The sequence below is a fragment of the Orycteropus afer genome, unplaced genomic scaffold (assembly GCF_000298275.1).
Source record: "Orycteropus afer afer isolate SDZICR_OR568_19922 unplaced genomic scaffold, OryAfe1.0 scaffold00282, whole genome shotgun sequence".
Lineage (NCBI taxonomy): Eukaryota > Metazoa > Chordata > Mammalia > Tubulidentata > Orycteropodidae > Orycteropus > Orycteropus afer.
This window is the reverse complement of record NW_006921869.1, coordinates 2,486,063-2,507,006: the sequence shown is the minus strand read 5'-3', so window position 1 is coordinate 2,507,006 and position 20,944 is coordinate 2,486,063. Positions and strand designations below refer to the sequence as shown.

The 20,944-nt window shown below is 43.6% G+C and overlaps 1 protein-coding gene across 1 annotated transcript in view; it reads left to right on the top strand.

Moving 5' to 3' along the window:
• SLC41A3 (solute carrier family 41 member 3) overlaps positions 1 to 20,128 on the top strand; it is a 175,468-nt gene extending 155,340 nt beyond the window's left edge. The window contains exons 4-10 of the mRNA XM_007950606.1: positions 2,082 to 2,226; positions 6,005 to 6,151; positions 9,188 to 9,332; positions 10,512 to 10,591; positions 12,975 to 13,109; positions 18,640 to 18,788; positions 19,919 to 20,128. Of these exons, the coding sequence (XP_007948797.1) occupies positions 2,082 to 2,226; positions 6,005 to 6,151; positions 9,188 to 9,332; positions 10,512 to 10,591; positions 12,975 to 13,109; positions 18,640 to 18,788; positions 19,919 to 20,128 (1,011 nt within the window). The remainder of the gene's footprint in view (positions 1 to 2,081; positions 2,227 to 6,004; positions 6,152 to 9,187; positions 9,333 to 10,511; positions 10,592 to 12,974; positions 13,110 to 18,639; positions 18,789 to 19,918) is intronic.
• Positions 20,129 to 20,944: the final 816 nt, after the last annotated feature.

Genomic DNA, 20,944 nt, shown 5'->3' with positions numbered 1-20,944 from the left:
ATATGCTTAAAATATTTTTTTTATGTTTGTCATGGGTTAAATTGTGTCTCTCAAAAAATATGGATCAGCTTAACTAAATCATGATTTTCAGAGGTTTGGCAGTTAGGTAATGATGTAATTATCTCCCATGATATGATCTGATGTGATCAGTCAGTTGAAATGGGATTAGAGTTAGATGCAACACTTTTAATCGGTCTAGCCCTGATCCTATGTAAGGGAAGTTTCCCTGGGATGTGGCCTCCATCACCTTTTATTGTACAAAAAGCAAGAGGAGAGAGAAGGAAAAAGAGAAGGAGGGACCCCAGTAACACCAAGAAAGAAGAGCAGGGAGCAGAGTGTGTCCTTTGGACCAAGAATCCCTGTGCTGAGATTCTACAAGACTGAGGGGAGGATTGATGTCAAGACACAGATCACCTTCCTCCAGAGCCAACAGACATAGAGAGTTTTTCCCTAGAGCTGGCACCCTGAATTTGGACTTCTAGCCTCCTAAACTGTGAGAGAATAAATTTGTTTGTTAAAGCCACCCACTTGAGGTATTTCTGTAATAGCAGCACTAGATAACTATGACAATATTATATATAGGTTACAAATATTTTCACCTTTGTCTTTGAACTTTTATCATGTAGAAGCCATATTTAAACATACAAATTTTAAATATATTTCACTCTATGGATTTTACTTGTATCTTTAGAAAGAGACTTTTCTAATCCAAAGTCTTAAGTATATTATTCTACATTTTCTTTTGTTTCACACTTTGGCTTTTATATTGAGGGATGTGTATGTGTGAATGGTAGGAAAGAGAAAACCATTTATTTTTCCCAAAACAAATATCCAGTTTCCCTTACCCTATTCACTTAAATTTACTTAATAGTCATCCATTCCATACTGGTTTGAAATGCCACCTTTATCATATTAAATTTTCTTACATTCATGATTCTTTCTTTTTCTGACCTCTGTTCTAGCCTACAAATTCTGCAAAAAAAAAAAAAAACTAAGGCCATTAAGTCAATTCCAACTCATAATGACTCCCATCAGCTTTCCAAGGCTGTAAATCTTTACAGAAACAGATTTTTCTCATCTTCCTCCCATGGAGCAGCTGGTGGCTTCGAACCACCTACCTTTTAATTAACAGCCCAGTGCCTTAACCATAGCACCCCCAGAGCTCCATTACCACATTGTTTTAATTACTATAGCTTTCAAATACGTATTGATAATGAATATGACAAATACTCCCTCTTTAATCATTTTTCTCAAAATTGTCTTGGCTCATATACTCATCCTTATGAAATTTAAAATTAGTTGTTGAGTGCAATGGAAAATCTTATTGGGTCTTTAGTGGAATTACATAAGGGATGATTTTCATCTTTAAAATACTGACTTTTTTAAATCCATGTACCTGGTAGAACTCTTTTATTTATTCACCTTTCATTTATGCATGTTTCCTTTTAGACATTCTGAATTAGAAGTACAAATATTGGTGGTCAGATTTAGGGCACATCAAGGTGTAGGATCTAAGCAAGCAGCAGAGACATTGTCCATAGAACTGGGAGCTCAGGCCTGGGGAAGAATGGAATTTCCCTGGAGGAAAATGCAGAGAGAGGGAACACTGTTGTGTGGGGCAAGTGCCAAGGAAGAAAAGTACATGAGAGAAACAGAAAGTGTGCTGGACTGCCTCCGAGGCAGTGCTATGATAGTGGAGGCTCCCATGTGGAAGCATGCTGCAGAGACATGAGAGCAGTTTTGCTCAGAGCAGTTAGACAGGGTTCCTGGGCAGAAGGACTGGGAAGCCTTGATGGAATAGAAAATAAAGTTAGATTCCACAATTAAAGATGGTGTCTTACAAGGGAGTGTGATAAGAAACCACTGGTTTCCAAGGGACTGGGGTAGAAGGAAGGTTTTAGTGTTTTTTTTTTCCCCCCTGGGGTTGAGGGGCCTTTAGCAGTTGTTAGGATGAGGGGAAGGAGTCAGTGTCAGGTGGTGTCCTCACCCTGAGAAGGCCCTAGAGGAGACTTAGTGAGTAGAGGGGGGTGGCTGTGCACCAGGGGAAACTTGCTTCATGTTTCTGATTTCTGCCCTGACAGGTGCAGGCCACTGTTGTGGGGCTTCTGGCTGCTTTAGCTGCCCTGCTTCTGGGAGCTGTGTCCAGGGAGGAGTTGGACTTAGCAAAGATGGGGCTGCTCTGTGCCAGCAGTGTCCTCACCGCCTTCTTCGCTGCCTTGGCTTTAGGTGAGCTCACCCCATCCCAGCATCCCCCTTCCATCTGCTCACCTGTCCGGCTCTCTAGGGCTTTGTGCCCAGCTGTCTGTGTTTCGCATTCCTGGAGATGCCAGAGATGAGGATACTAAAGGGAGCTTGAGGCATCCTATCAGGATAGGGGGAGCTTGCTGGGTTCTCAGAGCCATCACATGGGCAGGGGCGGATAGCACATGCCATCTGAGGCAGGCTCACGGGCCAGAGAGAGCTGCTGATTCTACTGTTGAAAGCAGTAGGCTTTGCTGTACAGACATATTTTCACTATAGTCACTCTTGATCCATGCTACACTCAGGCTCCTTAAACACAGGCTTGTTCATCTAGTTATTCTCTTATACTGTATATGTTTCCCAAGCTCAGCTGCACTCCAGGCTTTGCCATGGCTCAGGCTTCAGCCCAGATTCCATCTCTTCAGAGAGGTCTTTCTTGATCACCCTTTCAACTATTCCATTCTCCTCCCTCCCTTCCTCATTGCTGTATTCCCCACTATGTCAGTCTTTTCCTTTCAAAGCACTTATGAACATCCAAAATTATCTTGCATAGTTCTTTATTTATTTCCTGTATCATCTTCCTGCTAAACTGTTAGTTTCATAAAAATAGGACGTTGTAGTGTAAGTAAGTGCTTAATAGAGGCCAGAGATACTCATTGGTGGACGTAGTCCTTAGCCTTGGGGAGGCACACACTTTAGTGAGGAAGCCACAGTTGAAATACATTTATATATAGGGTCTTTATTCATTTGTATTCAATCTCCTATGTGCTAGGCACTGGTCAAGGTGCCAGGGTTACACTGGTGAACACAGTGCACAAGGATCCTATTCTTTGATGTGCATTTAGAGGCACACAATAAATACATGAGCACATAGATAATTTCAAGTGAGTGTGGAACGCCACTACCCACGTGAAGTCTTCTGTGGTCAACATTCTGAAGTATCTTCCATCCCTAGGCACACTTTACCCTAGGATCTTGTTTTATTTACTTCAAAATTCTTGTTCATTTACTTGTTTATCATCTGTTCCCTGCCTTGCAAGCACGAATGCTACATAAGGACAAGGCCTTATTTCTGTTCTCAATACTTAAAGTAAGACAGGGCATTTAACCAGCTCCCACAATTTGCTCGATAATGTGCTTTATCCTGCTTCCCATATGGACCTGTCTAAGTGGGTATGTCTGTGTACTTTACCAGTAGGTGCCTTGTTTTTTGCACAGTGCAAAAAGGAGCAATGGGTAACTCCATGGAGCACACTTCTGTTTGCCCTTCCATCCCCCACCTGATTGCTCACTATCTTTGATCTCAGGTCTCTATAGGTCAAAACTGTCTGTTATTGGTAGATTTTTGCCCCTATCAAGAATCCTACCAGGTACATTCATGTGCTAGTACATATGATCAAGATAGAGTTAGACTCAAGAGAAGGCATACATGAAAGCCCAGTTACAAATTTGCCAACTCAGTTCCCCTGTTCTAGATGTCTGCTGAAGTAAGCTCCAGACCACATGCCTGTATTATGAGTACACAGAGGTTGGAGGCCATTATCCAGTATGATCAAAGCATCACGAGTGATAGGCCACATCTTCCAAAGAGGCAAAGCCCAGGAGATGTGTGGCATGAAATTTGTTCTGAAAGTAAGAAAACTGCAGGGCTTTGTGGAGCATACCACTCCTATATCCTCGTTTTCCATGTGGGGATACTGAGGCCAGAGACTGGAGAATCTTATCAATATGGATCTATAAGTTTTGTTCCAGAGATGTGCAGAAGTTCAGAAACAGTGTCAGGGCTCATGGTGCACCTGGAAGTGAAAGTAACATAAGGCCAGGTGCCATCATTGTCATTGTTGATAAACACTCCCAATCACAGGTTTCCTTTATGCAGTCCCTAACTATGACCTGGAATGTCAGATAGTAGCCATGACTTGGTCATATAAATCAGGCACGAATCAAAGGTGATAATTTTGTTTTTTAGAATTACAGGATACTAGGTGGTACAGTGCTTATGGCGTTTGACTGCTAACCAGAAGGTAGGCAGTTCAAACCCACCAGCTGCTCCATGGAAGGTGATGGGGTAATCTACATCTGGAAACATTTATAGCCTCAGAAACCCAATGAGAGTTTCTACGAGTCAGAATCAGCTCCATGGCAGTGAGAGATAGTTTTAACATACCAATAGCTAAGATACAAAATATCTTCTTAACCAAAGAAAATTCTCTTGAATTAAGTGCTAGGAAATGGCATACCAGGCTGGAAATATGAGCTCTGGTGTTAGCTTTCTAAAACAGTCAGAACTAAGTGGAACCTCAGAAGTGTGGTACCAACAAGATACACCACTCAGCTTCCTAACTGTGTCTGACTGCTAGGTATTAGACAGTTATCACCACGGCCACTCTCAGCCCCCACCTGGGTACTGCAAGCTGCTGGGTCAGGTACGTTTCAGGGATATGGCCTGAAAGCTCCCCACAGCCTCACTGACAGCGTTGGAACTGCACTGCCTACTAAGGTATGTACATTTCCTTCCTTCTAATCCTCTTTCCTTCCTGAGGCCCAGCCTGCCTGGCAGTCTGGTGGCTCCCAGTCCCCTCCTGCCTTCCCATTCCCTTCACAGGCTTGGGTCTGACACATCTCTTGCATGCTAACAACATCTTGGCATCTGCTTCTTAGAAGGTCTGGACAAGGGAGGGAGGCTTGTGTCCAGTCCCTCAGGCACCATTGCTCAGAGTAGTTTTGGAGTAGCTTTCAAAGCAGCATAGGGCCACAAACATGTGTCTTGGCAGTTACAGGTGACTTGCCCTGGCTCTCTTCCTGGTTTGCTAGAGGGTGTTATCAAAGCTTCATGGCCATATCCAAGGTACAACAATTAGTCTTTATCTGCCTGGAGCAACAGAGGAACAAGGAGAAGCAAGAATAGGAGGAAAAAATGAAATTACTTCCATGAATAAGTGCCCGCATTGGCATGAGATCAGAAGAACAGGATGGTACCTGGTGCCATTACTGAATGCTTTGACTGAAGATTCTATAGCAAAATCCTGACAGTCAAGGGGGAAAATGCAAAACAGAATTTCAAATGTTTGTGGACTGCAGACTTCTGGAGCCTGGAGCCTGGAGCCATGGAGGCTGGATGAACCCCTCAAACTATTGCCCTAAAATAATCTTTAAACTTTAAACAAAAAGTATACCCTGAAGTCTTCTTAAAACCAAACAAAAAGTTTAGCCTAACTAGTAAAGAAAGTCTGCCTTGAGCAGTGTGCTCTTTTAAGGTCTATCTATATGGGACCAAATTAAAAACAGCAACTTGAAAGATTAGATAGGAACTTTAGGGGGCAGTGAGTTTGTGTTAATGGAAGAGGAACAACTCAGAGGAGGAAGGTGAGAATGGTTGCACAACTAGAAGAATGTAATGAATGTCATGAAATTACACATGTAGAAATTGTTCAATTGGTGTATGTCTGCTGTGTATATTCTCAACAAAAACAATAAAAATAAATTCTAGAAAGCGAGGTAAAAGCTTCTAGCCACTTCTTAGCATCTCCCCAGTCTCGAAGTAGATCTGACTCTTCCAGCCATTTCAGACCACAGTGGTAGTGGGAGAAACTCTGAATGTGTTGTAGCAATACAGCTGCAAGCCTCGGAGTGGATGGATGTAAGGCAAGCTAGTAGGTAGTATTGTGGCCTGCTTCTGTCACATCACCATGCCATAGCCCCTTCTCACAGTTACTGACTTCCTGGCATCTGAGTCTCCTTGTTCTCCCATGTGTTTCTATAGGAATGCTGATGGTCTGTATAGTGATTGGGGCTCGGAAGCTCAGAGTCAACCCAGACAACATTGCCACACCCATCGCAGCCAGCCTAGGAGACCTCATCACATTGTCCATTCTGGCTTTGGTTAGCAGCTTCTTCTATAAACACAAAGGTATGGAGGCCCCAAGGAGGAGGGCCCCTGGGGCAGTTCACCACAAAGCTGAGTAAGAACTTTTACACCCACCCAGTGTCATTCAAATGGGGTTCATGCCCTAAGGTATCATGGGGCCCAAAATCCTTTTACAGAGAGAAAACCTGAAGTCATACAAGTGAGAGATGCTCTCTATCAAGTGCTTTTCAAACCATGTGAGAGGGAATAGCAACTCAGTTTCCACAGAAACACAGGTTATGTCAACCTTTATAACAGATACAGGGAATGCTGGGTAGGGCCTAAGGATAGAGAGTTGGTCCTCCACTTGGATGTGTCCTCTCAGAACGACATGCCTCCTGAGGAAGGCAGCTCTCACCAGACTATGCGAACTACCTCCACCGTGGAAGTGGTACTGCAGTAGAGATGTGAGTGCCGCAGCAGTGTGCACTCTCCTTTTAGGCATAAGGCAAGAGAAGCTCAGGAATCCCCAGAAGGTGTCCTTGTGATACAGTCAGTGGCAGAGGGACATGTCCACATGTCTTTTCACCCAGGTCCTTGTGCCTTAACTTCACCATAGGACAGAGGTGCCCCTTGGTTGTCAATGATTTCTCTCATAGCCGGGCAACATTATCCTGGATCACATGATCCTCCCTTTGCTGGGTTTCCACAGCTGACCAGTCCTCTCTCAGTGTTCTATTTCTGCTTTCAGCCTGGTCCAGTCTCCCTGAGATAGGTGCTCCCAACTGTTTGGACCAATGTTGATCCAGAGCCTGGTTGCTACCTCACATACCTGTGGGAGGGAGGATCAATGAATGAAATGGACTGGGATGAGGCTGTAGGGAGTGGCAGGGAGTACAAAGTGGTTAGTTCGAGGAAATGTCCTAGCTTAAGAGAATAGCCTCAACAAAGCTCCAATTTGTTATTGTCACATATAGACCCAGTGACTTGTGAAACCTCCCAGTTTTTAAATGTTCTCAAATGAAGTTCTGAAATAACACAACTCAGATGTACAATGTAACAGCACTGAGACCATTTTCTATCCCAGTTCTGGGACCATTTCACTGCCATCCCTTGTATTGTCTGTCATCAAAAATAGCTAATGGTCTGGAAGATTCTCAAAGCTCAGATAAGTGGCATCAATGAACTACAAGAATCGATATGATGACCTAATTTTATTTTCATACTACACTGAACTTAAAACAAGAAGATTTGCATTTGATAATTATTTGAGCTTGGTTTGCAAAATAAATGAGTTACATGTCCCCCATACCCTTCCTCTGTGTCCTTTACTGTAGCAGGCATATATTTCCACACATGCCTCCTTGGATGTTAAGCCATTGTTGGGTTGTCTCTCTCTCCATTGATACATTGTGTTTGTCTTTGCTGCACTAAGGGAGTCACTGGAAATGACTTTCTTTGGCTGAGTGAATGAACAGCTTGTTGCAGCTCTCTTTGGTGGACAGGCTCAGTCATTGGGAAGACAAAGCATACTCATTACAATGATGGGAAGAATATGAGGCAGGAACCTCTGTGGGGGCTAGTGAGTAGTTATTTTAAAGTTGGACTGGACTCAGAAGTTGTACTGGACTCAAAAGATCAGCCGTTTCCACCACGGTATGCTTGTTCCTAGCTAGTCTCAGGCATTTGTGGCCTCTTCTTCCTTCCAGCTACCCGTGAGGATAGAGGAAGTGACAATAATTTTTTTTTTAATTTTTATTGTGATTTGGGTGAAAGTTTACTGAGAAAATTCATTTTCCATGCAGTAGTTCACATACACTTTGTCTCATGACATTGACTGCAATTTCCCACAATGCAACAGCTCTCTTCCACTTTCTCCTCATAGCCACCTTTCCCTGTGTCCTTCCCTCCCGAGCACTCCTGCCCATCCCCCAGCAGTCTCCCTGTGCCCTTTTATTCTCCCATGATTGATCTCACCAAGGAGTGTATCTATCTGATGTAAATATTCAGTTCATATGCCTATCTTTTGTTTGACTAGAAGCCACAGGAGTGGGTTCAATTCCAGATCTGATGGGCAGCCAGGGGCCATAGTCTCAGGGGTTCCACCAGGCTCCTGATAGACCAACAAACCTCTGACCATAATTTTTGATGCAGTGGAGGACAAGAGTGGGTGTTCCTAATGCTCCTTCCCAGAAAAAGGGCAGGAGGGCCACTGGACACATTAGTATTGGGGTCAAATCATCAGGTAGTTAATAGGCAGGAGAGATGTATACCACCCTGGATCATGCACTCTGAAGGGTCAGCTCTAGAGAATGTTCTAGAGAAAGTCAGTATGTACTCTCTTGTTCTGTGGTCTGGAAGTTAAAACACACATGAACAGTGTCCAAGACGGTATGAAAATGATACCCATGTGTGTGCTGAAATATGTCAGGCCCATCCTAGGCCTAGTTAGTGGCAAACTGACTCAGACCCAGGACTGTCTTCACTGGCCTCACACCAGTTGGAGAAGATAATGTGTGGCACAGAACCCGAGGAACTGTCTCTGGACTTGTCCTTAGCAAGGACCAGGGCTGGACATCAATCACATGGCTGACTCTGGCTATGCCAAGCTTTTCCTTGCTGTGGACCCTGGGCAGGCTCTTCTTTAAACTTCTGTCTCCTCAGAATGACATCTCAGCAGATTGTCCAAAAGGTGAAATTAGATCACACAACTCTGGCATGTGTCATAATCCTATTAATAAAAATCATCATAATGATGATAAGATTGGGACAGGAAGAAACAGAAGAGGTTGGAAACATAGTAAAAAGTCAGACGAGTGACAGGGATTGAGGCAGAAATTCTGGAGAGAGAGGAAGGAGCTTTTCCAGGTGCATAACAAGACGGTGAACATTCTTTGGGAAGTAGGGTAGAATAGCCCACCCTAAACTGATGAAGATGAAAGTGTTTCCTCAGATCTATAGTGCCCTTAATCTAAGCTCTTCCTTCCCCACCTGCATCTCTGACCTTGGGTCCTGCTCAGGCCAGGACTGACCTCCCCACCTCCCAGTGTGCTCCAGCCCCACCCCTCAGCTGTGTGTTGTCCTCACTTCCTCTTACAGACAGCTGGTACCTGACACCACTGGTCTGCGTGGCCTTTCTCACTCTTACCCCAGTGTGGGGCATCATAGTCAAGCAGAGCCCACCTATCATGAAGATCCTCAAGTTTGGATGGTTCCCTATCATCCTAGCAATGGTTGTCAGCAGGTGAGCGTGAGCAGAACCACTGCCCCCTTCTGCATCTGCTTCTGTTGCCTCCCATGGCTTCTGTAGTGTGGGAGCATCTGAGGGTAGTGGTGTGCTCTAGGGTGAGGGTGGCACTCATTACTTCAGTGGTGGAGGTTGGAATGAGATGTGACCTCCATGACTTAACTGACTCCCAATCCCAAACCTCTTTACTTCCTAGTCTATGGGAAACCTCCTTGAGGCTGCTCTCTCACTCTAGAGCTTACTCATTCTAAAAGAGGCAATCCTACTTATAGGGACCAGAGCACCAGAGAGCAAAGAGGAGCCCAAACTGGGAAAGTCAGATGTGTTCACTAGCAACACAGCCCACTGCCACACCTGGTTGCTGTTGGACACCAGATCTCACATGGTCTGCATCCAGTGGAGTTCCTGTGAGCCTAGACCTCTATTAAGCTGCAGTGGGCCTCAGGGCTATGGCTCTTTTAATTTCCCTTGCATGTGCAGGCATTGTTTCCAAAGCATGGCAGTTGTTGGGACCTGGAGGAGCTGTGCAGGTAGAGCCTCCTTGGGGCCTCAGGCCTAAAGCTGAGCCTAGGGTCCTGGCTTGAGCACTCTTTCCTGTAAGGAGGACTCTTTCACCCTTGAGCATTCTTTCCTGTAAGGAGACCTTGTTCAGGGCTACGCTACTGTATTCTGGCATGTTTTCCTAACTGAATCTCAGGGAGAAGAAGTTACGGTCTAGGTATCTTTACTTCCAGAAGGCTGCTGGGCTTCTTATTGGAAATGGATCTACTTTCTCTAGGTCTCTAGTTCCAAGGGGTAGGAAAGTCTTGCTGCAACATTTTTCTTAGAATAAGGGACCTGCAATGCTGTTTACAAGCATCTCAGTTGCAGTGGAGCTGCCATGCAACAGCCCAGTCAGTGGAGGGACCTTGGAAAGGCTTTTTTTTTCTTTCTTCAGAAGGACTGACATTATCTGGTGGGCTCCTAGAATAACTGACACTCAGAACAGAGGTCTAGATGGGGAAATATGCACTGTGTGAGGGGATCAGCTTGGCCCTAATGTATATTTGTGTAGGGGACAGGAAAGTGGGTGCTGGGCTGGGAAGGTAGACTGACAAGTGACTTGTACAGGAAGGTTTGCAAGGCCCTGTGAGTGTGCCCTCCTGATCGCTGGAATGCTATCTGCTCCTCTCCCAGTTTCGGAGGGCTCATCCTGAGCAAAACCATCTCTGAACCTCAGTACCAAGGCATGGCTGTCTTCACCCCCATCATATGTGGTAGGTATTCAACATGATCTGTGTCCCTGGGGTTCCTGGGCCAGGTCTCCTCCCAGGCATTGGCTGCACATAAACAGAAATGACTCCAGAGGTCCAGCGCAAGACCTTAGGCACAGATGTGCCACTGCTCTGCAGGGGACATGAGGTGAGAAAGCCCTACCCTCTGTTCTCATCAACTTACCCTGTTCCTCTTAGGTGCCACTGAGCCTGGAGCTATCCTGACAGGGCTATAGCTTGGGGAGCTCAACCCAGAACCTACTGGCTGCCTGCACACTGAGTGTGGCCTGCAGAACTGGGTTGTTGGGTTCTCATGTTTTTCTGTTACTTTTTAAAATACCATTTTGTTTCATTGATGACATTTAAAAATCAGACTCTTAAACATAACAATCTATGTTTTTATCTTCTTCTTAACAAGTAAGTCTGTGACAGTATTTGGTTTGCTCTCTGAATATGGCAATAATCAGCTGAAACGGAGCATCAGCTGCTTCCACACTGCCTTGAAACAGGACAAGTGCTTTTCAGTTTTGCCTCAATCGCCACCACTCCCTGTTGTCTTATATCTGACTCCCTTCACTTATATACCTTCTAGGCCTAGACTCTGTAGACAACTGTGTTTATGACCCCTGTTTTAACCAAAGCATGAATTTGTGTCAGGTTCCTTATAAGGCTGTATAAATGGAACTGACCCATCAGGAGGGAAATGAAACATGATAACTTATTGCCCAGTTTTCTTGGTCCCCAGGTCCTGGCTTTATGGGACTGCAGAAACAGCCTTCAGAGACTTTCAGTCAGCCCCTAGCAGGTGGGGGTCCAGGTCTGTGGAACAGTTACCCGTTTTCCCACAGGAGGGCCAGACACACTACGTGAGGACAACAGCTAAGTCATGTGCACATAGCTAAAAGCTCAGAATAATTTTCTCTGATGTCATCAACTCAGGTGCTTGCAGGTACCAAGTAAACAGTATGAATCAGTTAAAGAGGCAAAATGATAGCCACACAGTAATGAAGGGCAGGAAATGAGGCAAAGTGCAGAGCATGTTTCTAGTCTGAAGGGTGACAACACTCAGCTCTAGCCAAATGTTTCCTTATGGGAATGTGGACCTAGAATTGCCAGAAATGGTTTGTTAAAAGAAGCTGGGGATCTGGATTTTATATAAAAGTGCTGATATGTAAATGCTGGTGATTAATATGAGGCTCCCCGTTTTTTTCTAGAAATCATGTGCAGAACAAACAAGATTGATCTGTAGGCATCCTTGGCCCACAGACCACTCTTTGCATCCTCAGAAACTGAGTCACTCGGTTTTCAGTTCCAGGAGGTAACTGATATATGCCCGGCCCAGGGACAGATTGTTCTCCCTGGGGCTGAAAAAATATAGTGGGGTCAACCTACTCCCCTACTCAGCCACCTTCGCAAGGAAACAGTTACTATGGGCTCGCAGAAGGAGCTCAGCATGGATAGGATCAGCTGTCCACACCCTGTGGCAGCCTGAGGTCTCAGCAATGAGCCCCAGAATTTCTGGGGAGCAATACACATGTGTTTTCTTGGCTTCTGACTGCTTTTGGTGCACTGTCTGTGTTCTGTGCCCTACTGATCTATTCGTGACTCCTGTTGTTGTGTGTTGTTATGTGCCATCTTTCCTAAATTTCTGCAAAGCAGCCCCCTTCCATGTGCATACCCAAACCATGTATGTATGCAAGAGTCTGTGCTAACAATTTCGAGGCCCCCAAGAGGGTATCACACAGCACACAGTTCAAGATGGCACAGTAGAAAACATATTTTCCTAAGCTCCTCCAGCCACCCAGCCATGTGAGGTTCTAATGAGTGCTTCATTTTGTACCTGTCTGTTACCATATGATGGTGTCTCTCTCTCTTTTCTCTGCCCTGCTCTTATCCACTGTTCAATTTCTTCTTCCCATCTTTGGGAGAAAAAAATTATTTTCTCAGGTATTCCAGCTTAATCATATTTCTAAGGATTTACTTTCTTACCCACAGTGGCTCATCAAGCTATTTTCCCATAAAATCATCTCCCATCTCTCTCCCCTCATCCTCATTCCCTTCCTGAGTTCCTTCCCTCCCTCCCTTTTACTCTCTACTTAGCAAATATTTATTGAAAACTACTTTGCCAGCCACCCTCCCCTGACTTTAATAGATGCCAGCTGTTAAGGTGACAGATACAATTACTGCCTCAGAATCTCTCTAACAAGGTCTGGGTGACTGTTACTTGGTGACAAACAATATCTGTGGGTCAATGGGAGGGAAAGAAAAGACCTCAAGAGCTGAACCAATTAAGGAAGGCTTCCTGGAGAAAGTGAACTTAAAGTAAGTAATAGGACTCAGATACTGGCATGAAGAAGGGGAAACCAGCTTCCTTTTCTCCTCCCAGGTGTTGGAGGCAATCTAGTGGCCATTCAGACCAGCCGGATCTCTACCTACCTGCATATTTGGAGCACACCTGGGGTCCTGCCCCTCTGGATGAAAAGATTCTGGCCTAATCCTTGCTCTACTTTCTGCTCCTCAGGTGGGTCTGTTGTCTTCCACAGGCTATATAGACTTTTCTTTAAACAAGTAAAAACCACTATCATTGGAGAAAAAAAATCAATGTCATTGGAATCTGGTATTCGTAACAATTGAGGTCCAAAGCATTGCTGACATCAGCACAGATCATCTTTGAGACTCCAGCATCCTAAAAACCTTGACTCCTCAGTCCTGCCTTTGATTCATTAATTCACTCAGTAATATTTATTGAATGTCTATCAGGTATTGGGTGTCATAGTTACAGTGGTGAAAAAGAGAAAGCTGATTCTTTCCCTCATGGAGTACTTAGTCCAGAAGGGCAGATAAACAAAATAAATCATAATTACACATTGTGATGTGTTCTAAAGGGCAAAAACACAAACTGCAATGAAATACAATTGCAGGAGACCCTTATTTGAAGTTAGAGAGTTAACATCCTCTCTGAGAATGAGCAGGGACAGGTTGAGGAGGAAGAATGATGGAGCAGGAGTAACATTCAAGGCAAAGGAAACATCCTGAGCAAAGTCCTGGAGGTAGGAAGGAGCTTAGGAAGTTTGAAGAGCTGAAAGGCCAGTGAGAAGTGAACACAGTGAGCAAGGGAGAGAATGAAGGAAGCTGAAGCCAGAGAGCTAGGAAGGAGTTGATTGTATAGGGTCTAGAAGCTGGAGAAAAGACTGAATTCTCTTCTGGAACCATTGGAAGTGTTTTATCTTTTACTGCTTTTATAAATTGGATCTTTTCTCTCATTATATTTTATTTTATCACTTTTTTCTTGTTTTAAGAACTGCCTTTAGCCATTCTTCTGAGTTTATTCTGCTGGCACATTCCTGAAGGATATTTTTGCTGGGTATAAAATTCAAAGCTGGTCATTATTTTCTTCAACACTTGAAAAATATTGTGCCTCTTCATTCTGTCCTCCCTGGTGTCTGATGAGGAATCTACTGTCATTTGAATTATTTTTCCTGTATAAGTAAGGTGATGTTTTTCTCTTTCTTATTTCAAGAATTTTCTTCTGTCTTCAGTTTTAGAATTTTGATCACTATGGCATGGATTGCTTAGAATTTATCCAACTTAAAAGGGGCTCTACTGGTATGTTGAATAAAACATTTGGTTGCTAATCAGAATGTCAGGGGTTCAAACCCACCAGCTGTTTCATGGGAAGAAGATGAGGCAATCTACTTCCATAAAGATTTACAGCCTTGGAAACCCAATGGGGGTTGCTGTGGGTCAGAACTGATTTGATGGCAGTGGATTTGGTTTTAGGGTATTCTCAGCTTCTTAAATCTGTAGGCATATCTTTTGCCAGTTTGGGAAATTTTCAGCCATCATCATCAATTTTTTTTTAATACTTTCTCAACTCTACCCTCTTTTGCCTCTCCTTCTGGTACTCTGATCACAGGGGTGTTAGATCATTTGGTGTAGTCCCACAAGCTCCTGAGATTCTGTTCATCTTGTTGTTTGTTTGTTTGTTTTCTCCAGCATGTTTTTCTCTATGTTGTTTAAATTGGGTAATTTCTGTCATTGTATCTTCACATTCACTGATTCTTTTTTTTGTCTTCTCCATTCTGCTGTTGAGCATATTCATTGAGTTTTTATTTTAATTACTGTATTTTTTTCAGTTCTAAAATTCCATTTGGTTATGTTTTATATCTTCTATTTCTTTACTGTCTTTTTCCTCCCATTTATTTAAAGTGTTTTTCTAATTCCTTGTTGAAGCATTTTTATGATAGCTTTATTAAAATAGTTTTCATATAATTCTAACATCTGGTCCATCTTGGTGTTGCTGTCTATTGTTTGTCTTTCTTTTTTCTGGGTCTTAGTATGATGGATGATTTTAGATTGAATCTTGGACATTTTGTGTATTATGTTATGAGTCTCTGGATCATATTTAAAGCTTCTATTTTAGCTAGCCACCCCACTGATACCATATTAGGGGGTTAGTGAATGCACTGATCTCTTACTTCCAGGCTCCTCATTAAGCTTCCACTGACACCATCCTGACTGGGAAACATGGGAGTGCCTTGTTACTACTTACCACATGGTCTCCACTGACACCATGATGTGAAGAAGCCTCATTATCCCAGTGCATTAGTGAAGTTACAGCATTTTACTTGGTCTCCTCTGATATTATCTTGTTGGGGAGGTGGGTAGTGCCTTGTTACTACTATGTGGGGATGGAAGTCCAAGGTTCTCATTTGTTCTGCATTAACACCATAGGAGGAGGGCCTCATTACTGCTTAAACTTCTCTAATACCACCTCAACAGGAAGAGTTGGGCACCACATTATACCTGAATAAGAATAGAAGTCTAGGCTCCCCACTTGGTCCTTGCTGATGGGGTGGGGCCTCAGTTTTTTTCCTGTGGTATTTGGGTAGTGTAAAGTCATCGTTATCTAAAAGTTCTATGTTTTGCTAGGATGCCCCTTTCCTGGTCCTTTAACTAGAGAGAGCAGACTTTCACTGGGTTTGTTGTTTGTTTTCATCCCTCCATACTGGCATTTCTTGGTTGCCATCTTGTTTAGCTCCATGTCTGGGATATATGAAGCAAAAAGAAAACAAAAGAAGCTTGCCACTATATTATTCCTTGGATCCTAAGCTCCATAGCTGGTCTGACTTCTCTCTACCTTTCAGAGTCTTAGGTTTGTTTTATACATAATGTTCATGGTTTTTACCTGTACTTACCAAGAGAAGTAGAAGTCCCCATTGTATCTTCTAACTTGTTGTTTGTATATATAAAGGGTATTTATTTTTTGTAATTGTAATTTTACAGTTTGTGTGCCCAAGCATTTTATTGATTTCTTGTTTGTATAGTTTTTCAGTAGATTTTCTTGAGTTTTCATGCCAGGAGCAAATACTAATTGTTTTACTTCTTCCTCTTTAAGTTTTATATACCTTTTTATGCCTTGACTAATTTTCCATCATGAATAAATTTTGGCACTCTTGTGCACTCTTACTCTGTATATACTATTTTTTGGTAGACTTTTTAGCTTCTAAACTAACTATGATTTTCCTCCTTTTTCCTACTAATTTGGTGAAATATATTAGCTCAGAGGTAAAGTGGATACTTACTTTAAATTGGAACATTTTATTTCTGTTTGAGAAGTCAGTCACGTTCATATATTACAGTTTATAAAAGGGTAGATGGGCCAATCACATTTATTGCAAATTCTCAAACTCATAGGCCATAGGGATCACTAATATGTCACTAATGTAATATGCTGACAGGATCTGGGTGCCTATAGTGAGGAGGGAGCGGTCCAGCCTCCCACTGTGCATTAGGATTTAGCTGGGAATCCTGACTCCACCAGCAGAGTTATGTTCTTGGAATAAGTGTAGATCTAGGCATACATATGACAATATCACTTTGAGGCTCAATTTCCTCAATAGAGGAGCCCTGGTAGTGTAGTGATTAAAGCATTCAGATGTTAACTGAAAAGTTGGTGACTGTAACCCACCAGCTACTCCATGAGAGAATGATGTGGCAATCTGCTTCCATAAAGATTTGTTGTTGTTGTTGTTGTTGTTATTTGCCATCAAGTCAGCCCCGACTCATAGAGACCCCTCCTTGGGTTTCCGAGGCAGTATCACTACGGAAGTAGGAATGCCCAACCTTCCTTCCGAGGAGTGGCTGGTGGGTTTGAACCGCCAGCCTTCTGGTTAGCAGTCAAGTGCCTTAGACACTATGCTACCAGAGCTCCCATAAAGATTACAGCCTTGAAAACCCTATGAGGAAGTTCTGCTCTACTCTATAGGATTGCTAGGAGTTGGAATTGACTCAACAGCAAGTTTGTTTTGTTTTTTTTTTCTTTCCTCAGTAGTAAAATATATACTATATGGGCCCCAAGCATTGGATTTGATAATGTGGATGATATATCTAGTATAAAAGAGGGGCTATATCAATGGCATGTCCCTTTCCTTCATATGTCACCCATGGACTCTGCCAGCCAGAGTGGCCTCACTTTAAAGAAGGCCAAAAGAGTTAGTGAGATCAGCTTGCCTTGCTTCCTCACAGACATGGTGAAGCCTTTCTCAGGGATGAGGCCTTGCATTTCCGGTAAGGACTGTGACTTAAATATAGATGACTTCAGGGAGAGACCTAGAGTGTGTCCCATATGAGAGCTATGAGTTATGAGAAATGTCTGACATATTCAGAGAACTTTGAGCTGTTCAGTAAAATAGGATAGTAGAGTAGAACAGGGATAGTAATGGTGGGTGATGAGGCTGTGGGTCAGAAGGTAAGAAGCAAAACAAGAAGTCATTGATGTTGTATTATTTGGCAAATGGGCAGTCATTAAATTTTTGACCTGTGGGCTGTAGGTATTTCTTATGTGAAAGATTGCTGTAGTGTTGGGCTGCAGTATTTCTTCAACTTTAGCACATCTAAAAATCATCAGTTGTTGTTGTTAGGTGCTGTCAAGTCGCTTCTGACTCATAGTGACCACATACACAGCAGAACGAAACACCGCCCGATCCTGCACCGGCTCCATGATCCTTGCTATACTTGAGCCCATTGTTGCAGCCATTGTGACAATCCATCTTGTGGAAGGCCTTCCCCTCTTTTGTCAACCCTCCACCTTACCAGAATCATCAGTAGAACTTATTAAAACATGAATTCCTGGACCCCATCTTCATAGATTCTGATTTAACAGGTCTGGGGTGGGTCTAAGAATTTACGTTTCTCACAGACTCCCATGTTATGTCAAAGCTAGTGGTCTGTAGACCCTACTTTGAGTAGCACTGGTATAAAGGACAATGTAGGAGATATGTATGGAAAAGAGAGGAATAGGCAGCAAGATTCAAAAGAATTTGAACTAAGTCCATGACTGTGGAGGTGGAGAAGAAGGGATTTGGCTGGACAGTGGGGTTACATAGAAGAGACTTGGTCTCTACTTCTCCTTACATCCATCCTTGCTGCCTTCGATGCATACAGTAGCCTGAATGCTCTTTTTAAAACATAAATATCTGTGTCTGCTTAAAATCTTCCAATGGCTTCCAACATACTGGAAACTAAATCCACTCTTCTCAACCTTAATCTTCACAGCATCTCCTGCCTCATCTTGTGTCTCTCCCAAATCACTGGCTCTAAACACTTAGCCTCTGTTCCTCCTTATTTCCAGGCTCCTAAGCCTCTTATACCTTCTCTTCCCTCTACTTCACCCCTCCCATACCCTTGAAGATCTCAGCTTAAATGTCTTCTTGGAGAGTTCTTCTAGTCTGCAGTAGTTCGTTCCCACTAACGTATACTTCATTCTCTACCATATTACCCTGTTTTATTTTCTTCATAGTATTTGTCAGTTTATTTGTTTCTTCTTAATTAGTGTTTGTCTCTCACCTCTAAAATGTGAGCTCCATGAGGGAAGGGACAGAACTATATCCCCATCAGTAAGAGCAGTGCCTGGCATACAACAGATGCTCAATAAACTTGTGGAATAAATGGGTCAGTAAATTTGGATGCATCACTGGAGACTGTCACATTCCAAAGTGGCCTCTGCTGACAGGCATATCACTAGACCTTCTTGGTTTTATTTCTTCCAGAAATCAATTCCATGTCTGCCAGAGTCCTGCTCTTCCTGGTGATTCCAGGCCATCTGATTTTCTTCTTAGTTGTCTACCTGGTAGAAGGTCACTCAGTCACAAGCAGCAAGACCTTTGTGGTGCTGTATCTGCTGGCAGGCCTGATCCAGGTAAGGATGGCTGCTGTCAAAAAGCAGCATTCATTTAGTGAGTCAGTCAGCAAACATGACCCTTTTCATATTCTGGGTCTTGAGTGAGATGCTTAGAAGGAAGGGGGTGCCTTCTAGATGTGGAAGGCATTGTCCCCTCTTCCAGTTTATTCCACTTGTTAAAACCCAAAGGTGTATTCCAGACACAAAAGCTTTGCACACTCGTTGTCAGGGAGTAGTTCTGAGGATGCAGTATGTGGTCATAGAGCAGTCATAAAGCAAGCTGCTGTGATGATTCAGCAGAGACCACACCCTGTTGGGGTCCTCTTTAAAAGACATACATAGACTTCTATTGGGGATGGATGGTGATAAGGGTATTGGTGAAGAAGATTAAGCTGGTGTGCCTGCATCAGAAAAGTACTCTCAGCAGACAGTCTCCTGAGACTCTAGCTGGCTGATGTCCAAGGCAAGCATAGAAATGTGGGCCCAGGGGGTCTGTAGGAAGAACTGTGGGTGCTGACTGGTGCTAATATAGGTATTAGAAACTTCAAATCTCCCTGTTTAAGGAGGCTGGCATTTGCAATCCCAGCATATTCCTGACCCTGAAGAGTAGGAGTCCACGACTCCATGAAATTGCCCTGATAGCAGCATGTGTATTGCTATAGGAAGAAATAGGGTGACTGAGGTCAGCTAGGACAAGGATTGAAGAAACCCTGGCCAGGCTGTATGGACCACTCATGTCATCTTCAGAAAAAAACAGCCATAAAAAGCTCCAAGTGAGAGGAGCTCAAGCAAATACACATTTAATTCTCAGCAAGATCCATGTCTCAGGTTTCAAGTCCTCACATGAGTGGGGTCTTGGATCACAGAGAGATCCAAAGATTGTGAGTGACATGGGTCTCTCTGGCACAGAGATCAGGGCTCAACCACCAGAAATGAAACCAGGAATGTGTGGATGAGGGTTGACTTCTCTAGCCTGCTATATGAGCTCAGGGCTGAGCTTCAGACTTCAAGAGAAGCTGGAGAAAGGGGACTTTCTGGAGTTGATAATGTCTGCCTTGATTTCTTGCCTTGAAACTCTTGATAGTGTTTCTTGGTCATACTGGGCTTTCTGATTTGGTTTTCTTCTGTGTCTGCTTGCTTATGACTAGGTGACAATCCTGCTGTACCTGGCAGACGTGATGGTACGTCTGACTTGGCACCAAGGCCTGGATCCTGACAGCCACTGTATCCCCTACCTTACAGGGCTGGGAGATCTCCTGGGGACTGGTTTATTGGCACTCTGTTTCCTTCTCGACTGGCTGTTAAGGAGCAAAGCAGAGCTTGATGGCCTTTCAGAACTTGTATCTGGACCTCCCTAAATGAACCTGCCCAGCCCCAGTTTCTCAGTAGAATTTTCCCTCTTCCTCCCTTTCTGGGTCCTTAGGATGGCTGACACTTTGCCTGTCCCATGGCCCTTAGTCAATCTGCTCACACACATCAACTCTGGAGTTGATACCTGAGCCCAGGATGGAGCCCTGAAATCAGGAGCATTGTTTTGTGAATGTGTTAAAGCAATCAGGTGTGCCTGGTCATAAGCATCCCTACGTCTGGCTGAATGTGTGAATGAGAGTGGACATATGTGTAGGGAACAGGGTGCTCTATCCTGAAGAAGCTGAAAGAGGAAGCACAATTGGTGGCACATCTAATCGACTTTGAAAGTGTGTCTGCACTGTTCCAGGCCTATGAAACCTGGATTGGAGAGGAGCACCAGCTCCTTTCTATCCCTGAGTTCCAGATAATCTGAGCCATGGCCGATGCCCAGGCACTATGGGCCCCCTACAGGTTTTCCCTGCAATATGTACAGCCCTTCCCTTGCACACCCCTCATCTACTCCCAGGCATTGAATCTTTTCATTACATTTCTTTTTGTTTGTTTGTTTGTTAGCAACAACCTCTATTGAGATATCAATGATCGGAAAGGTGTAAAATAAAACAGATTGTATTGTACTTGTTATTTTGTGTCTTTAAAGATAGTTAATGGAACTATGAGACTTGGGATCCATAAGGAGCAAAATCCTCTGGCATTTCTCTAGTTCAGTATTTCTCAAAGTGTGGTCTCCAGACTAGATGCCTCACCATCCCCAGAAATCTTGTTAGAAATGCCAAGTATCCCACACTCCGCCAGACCTACTGAAT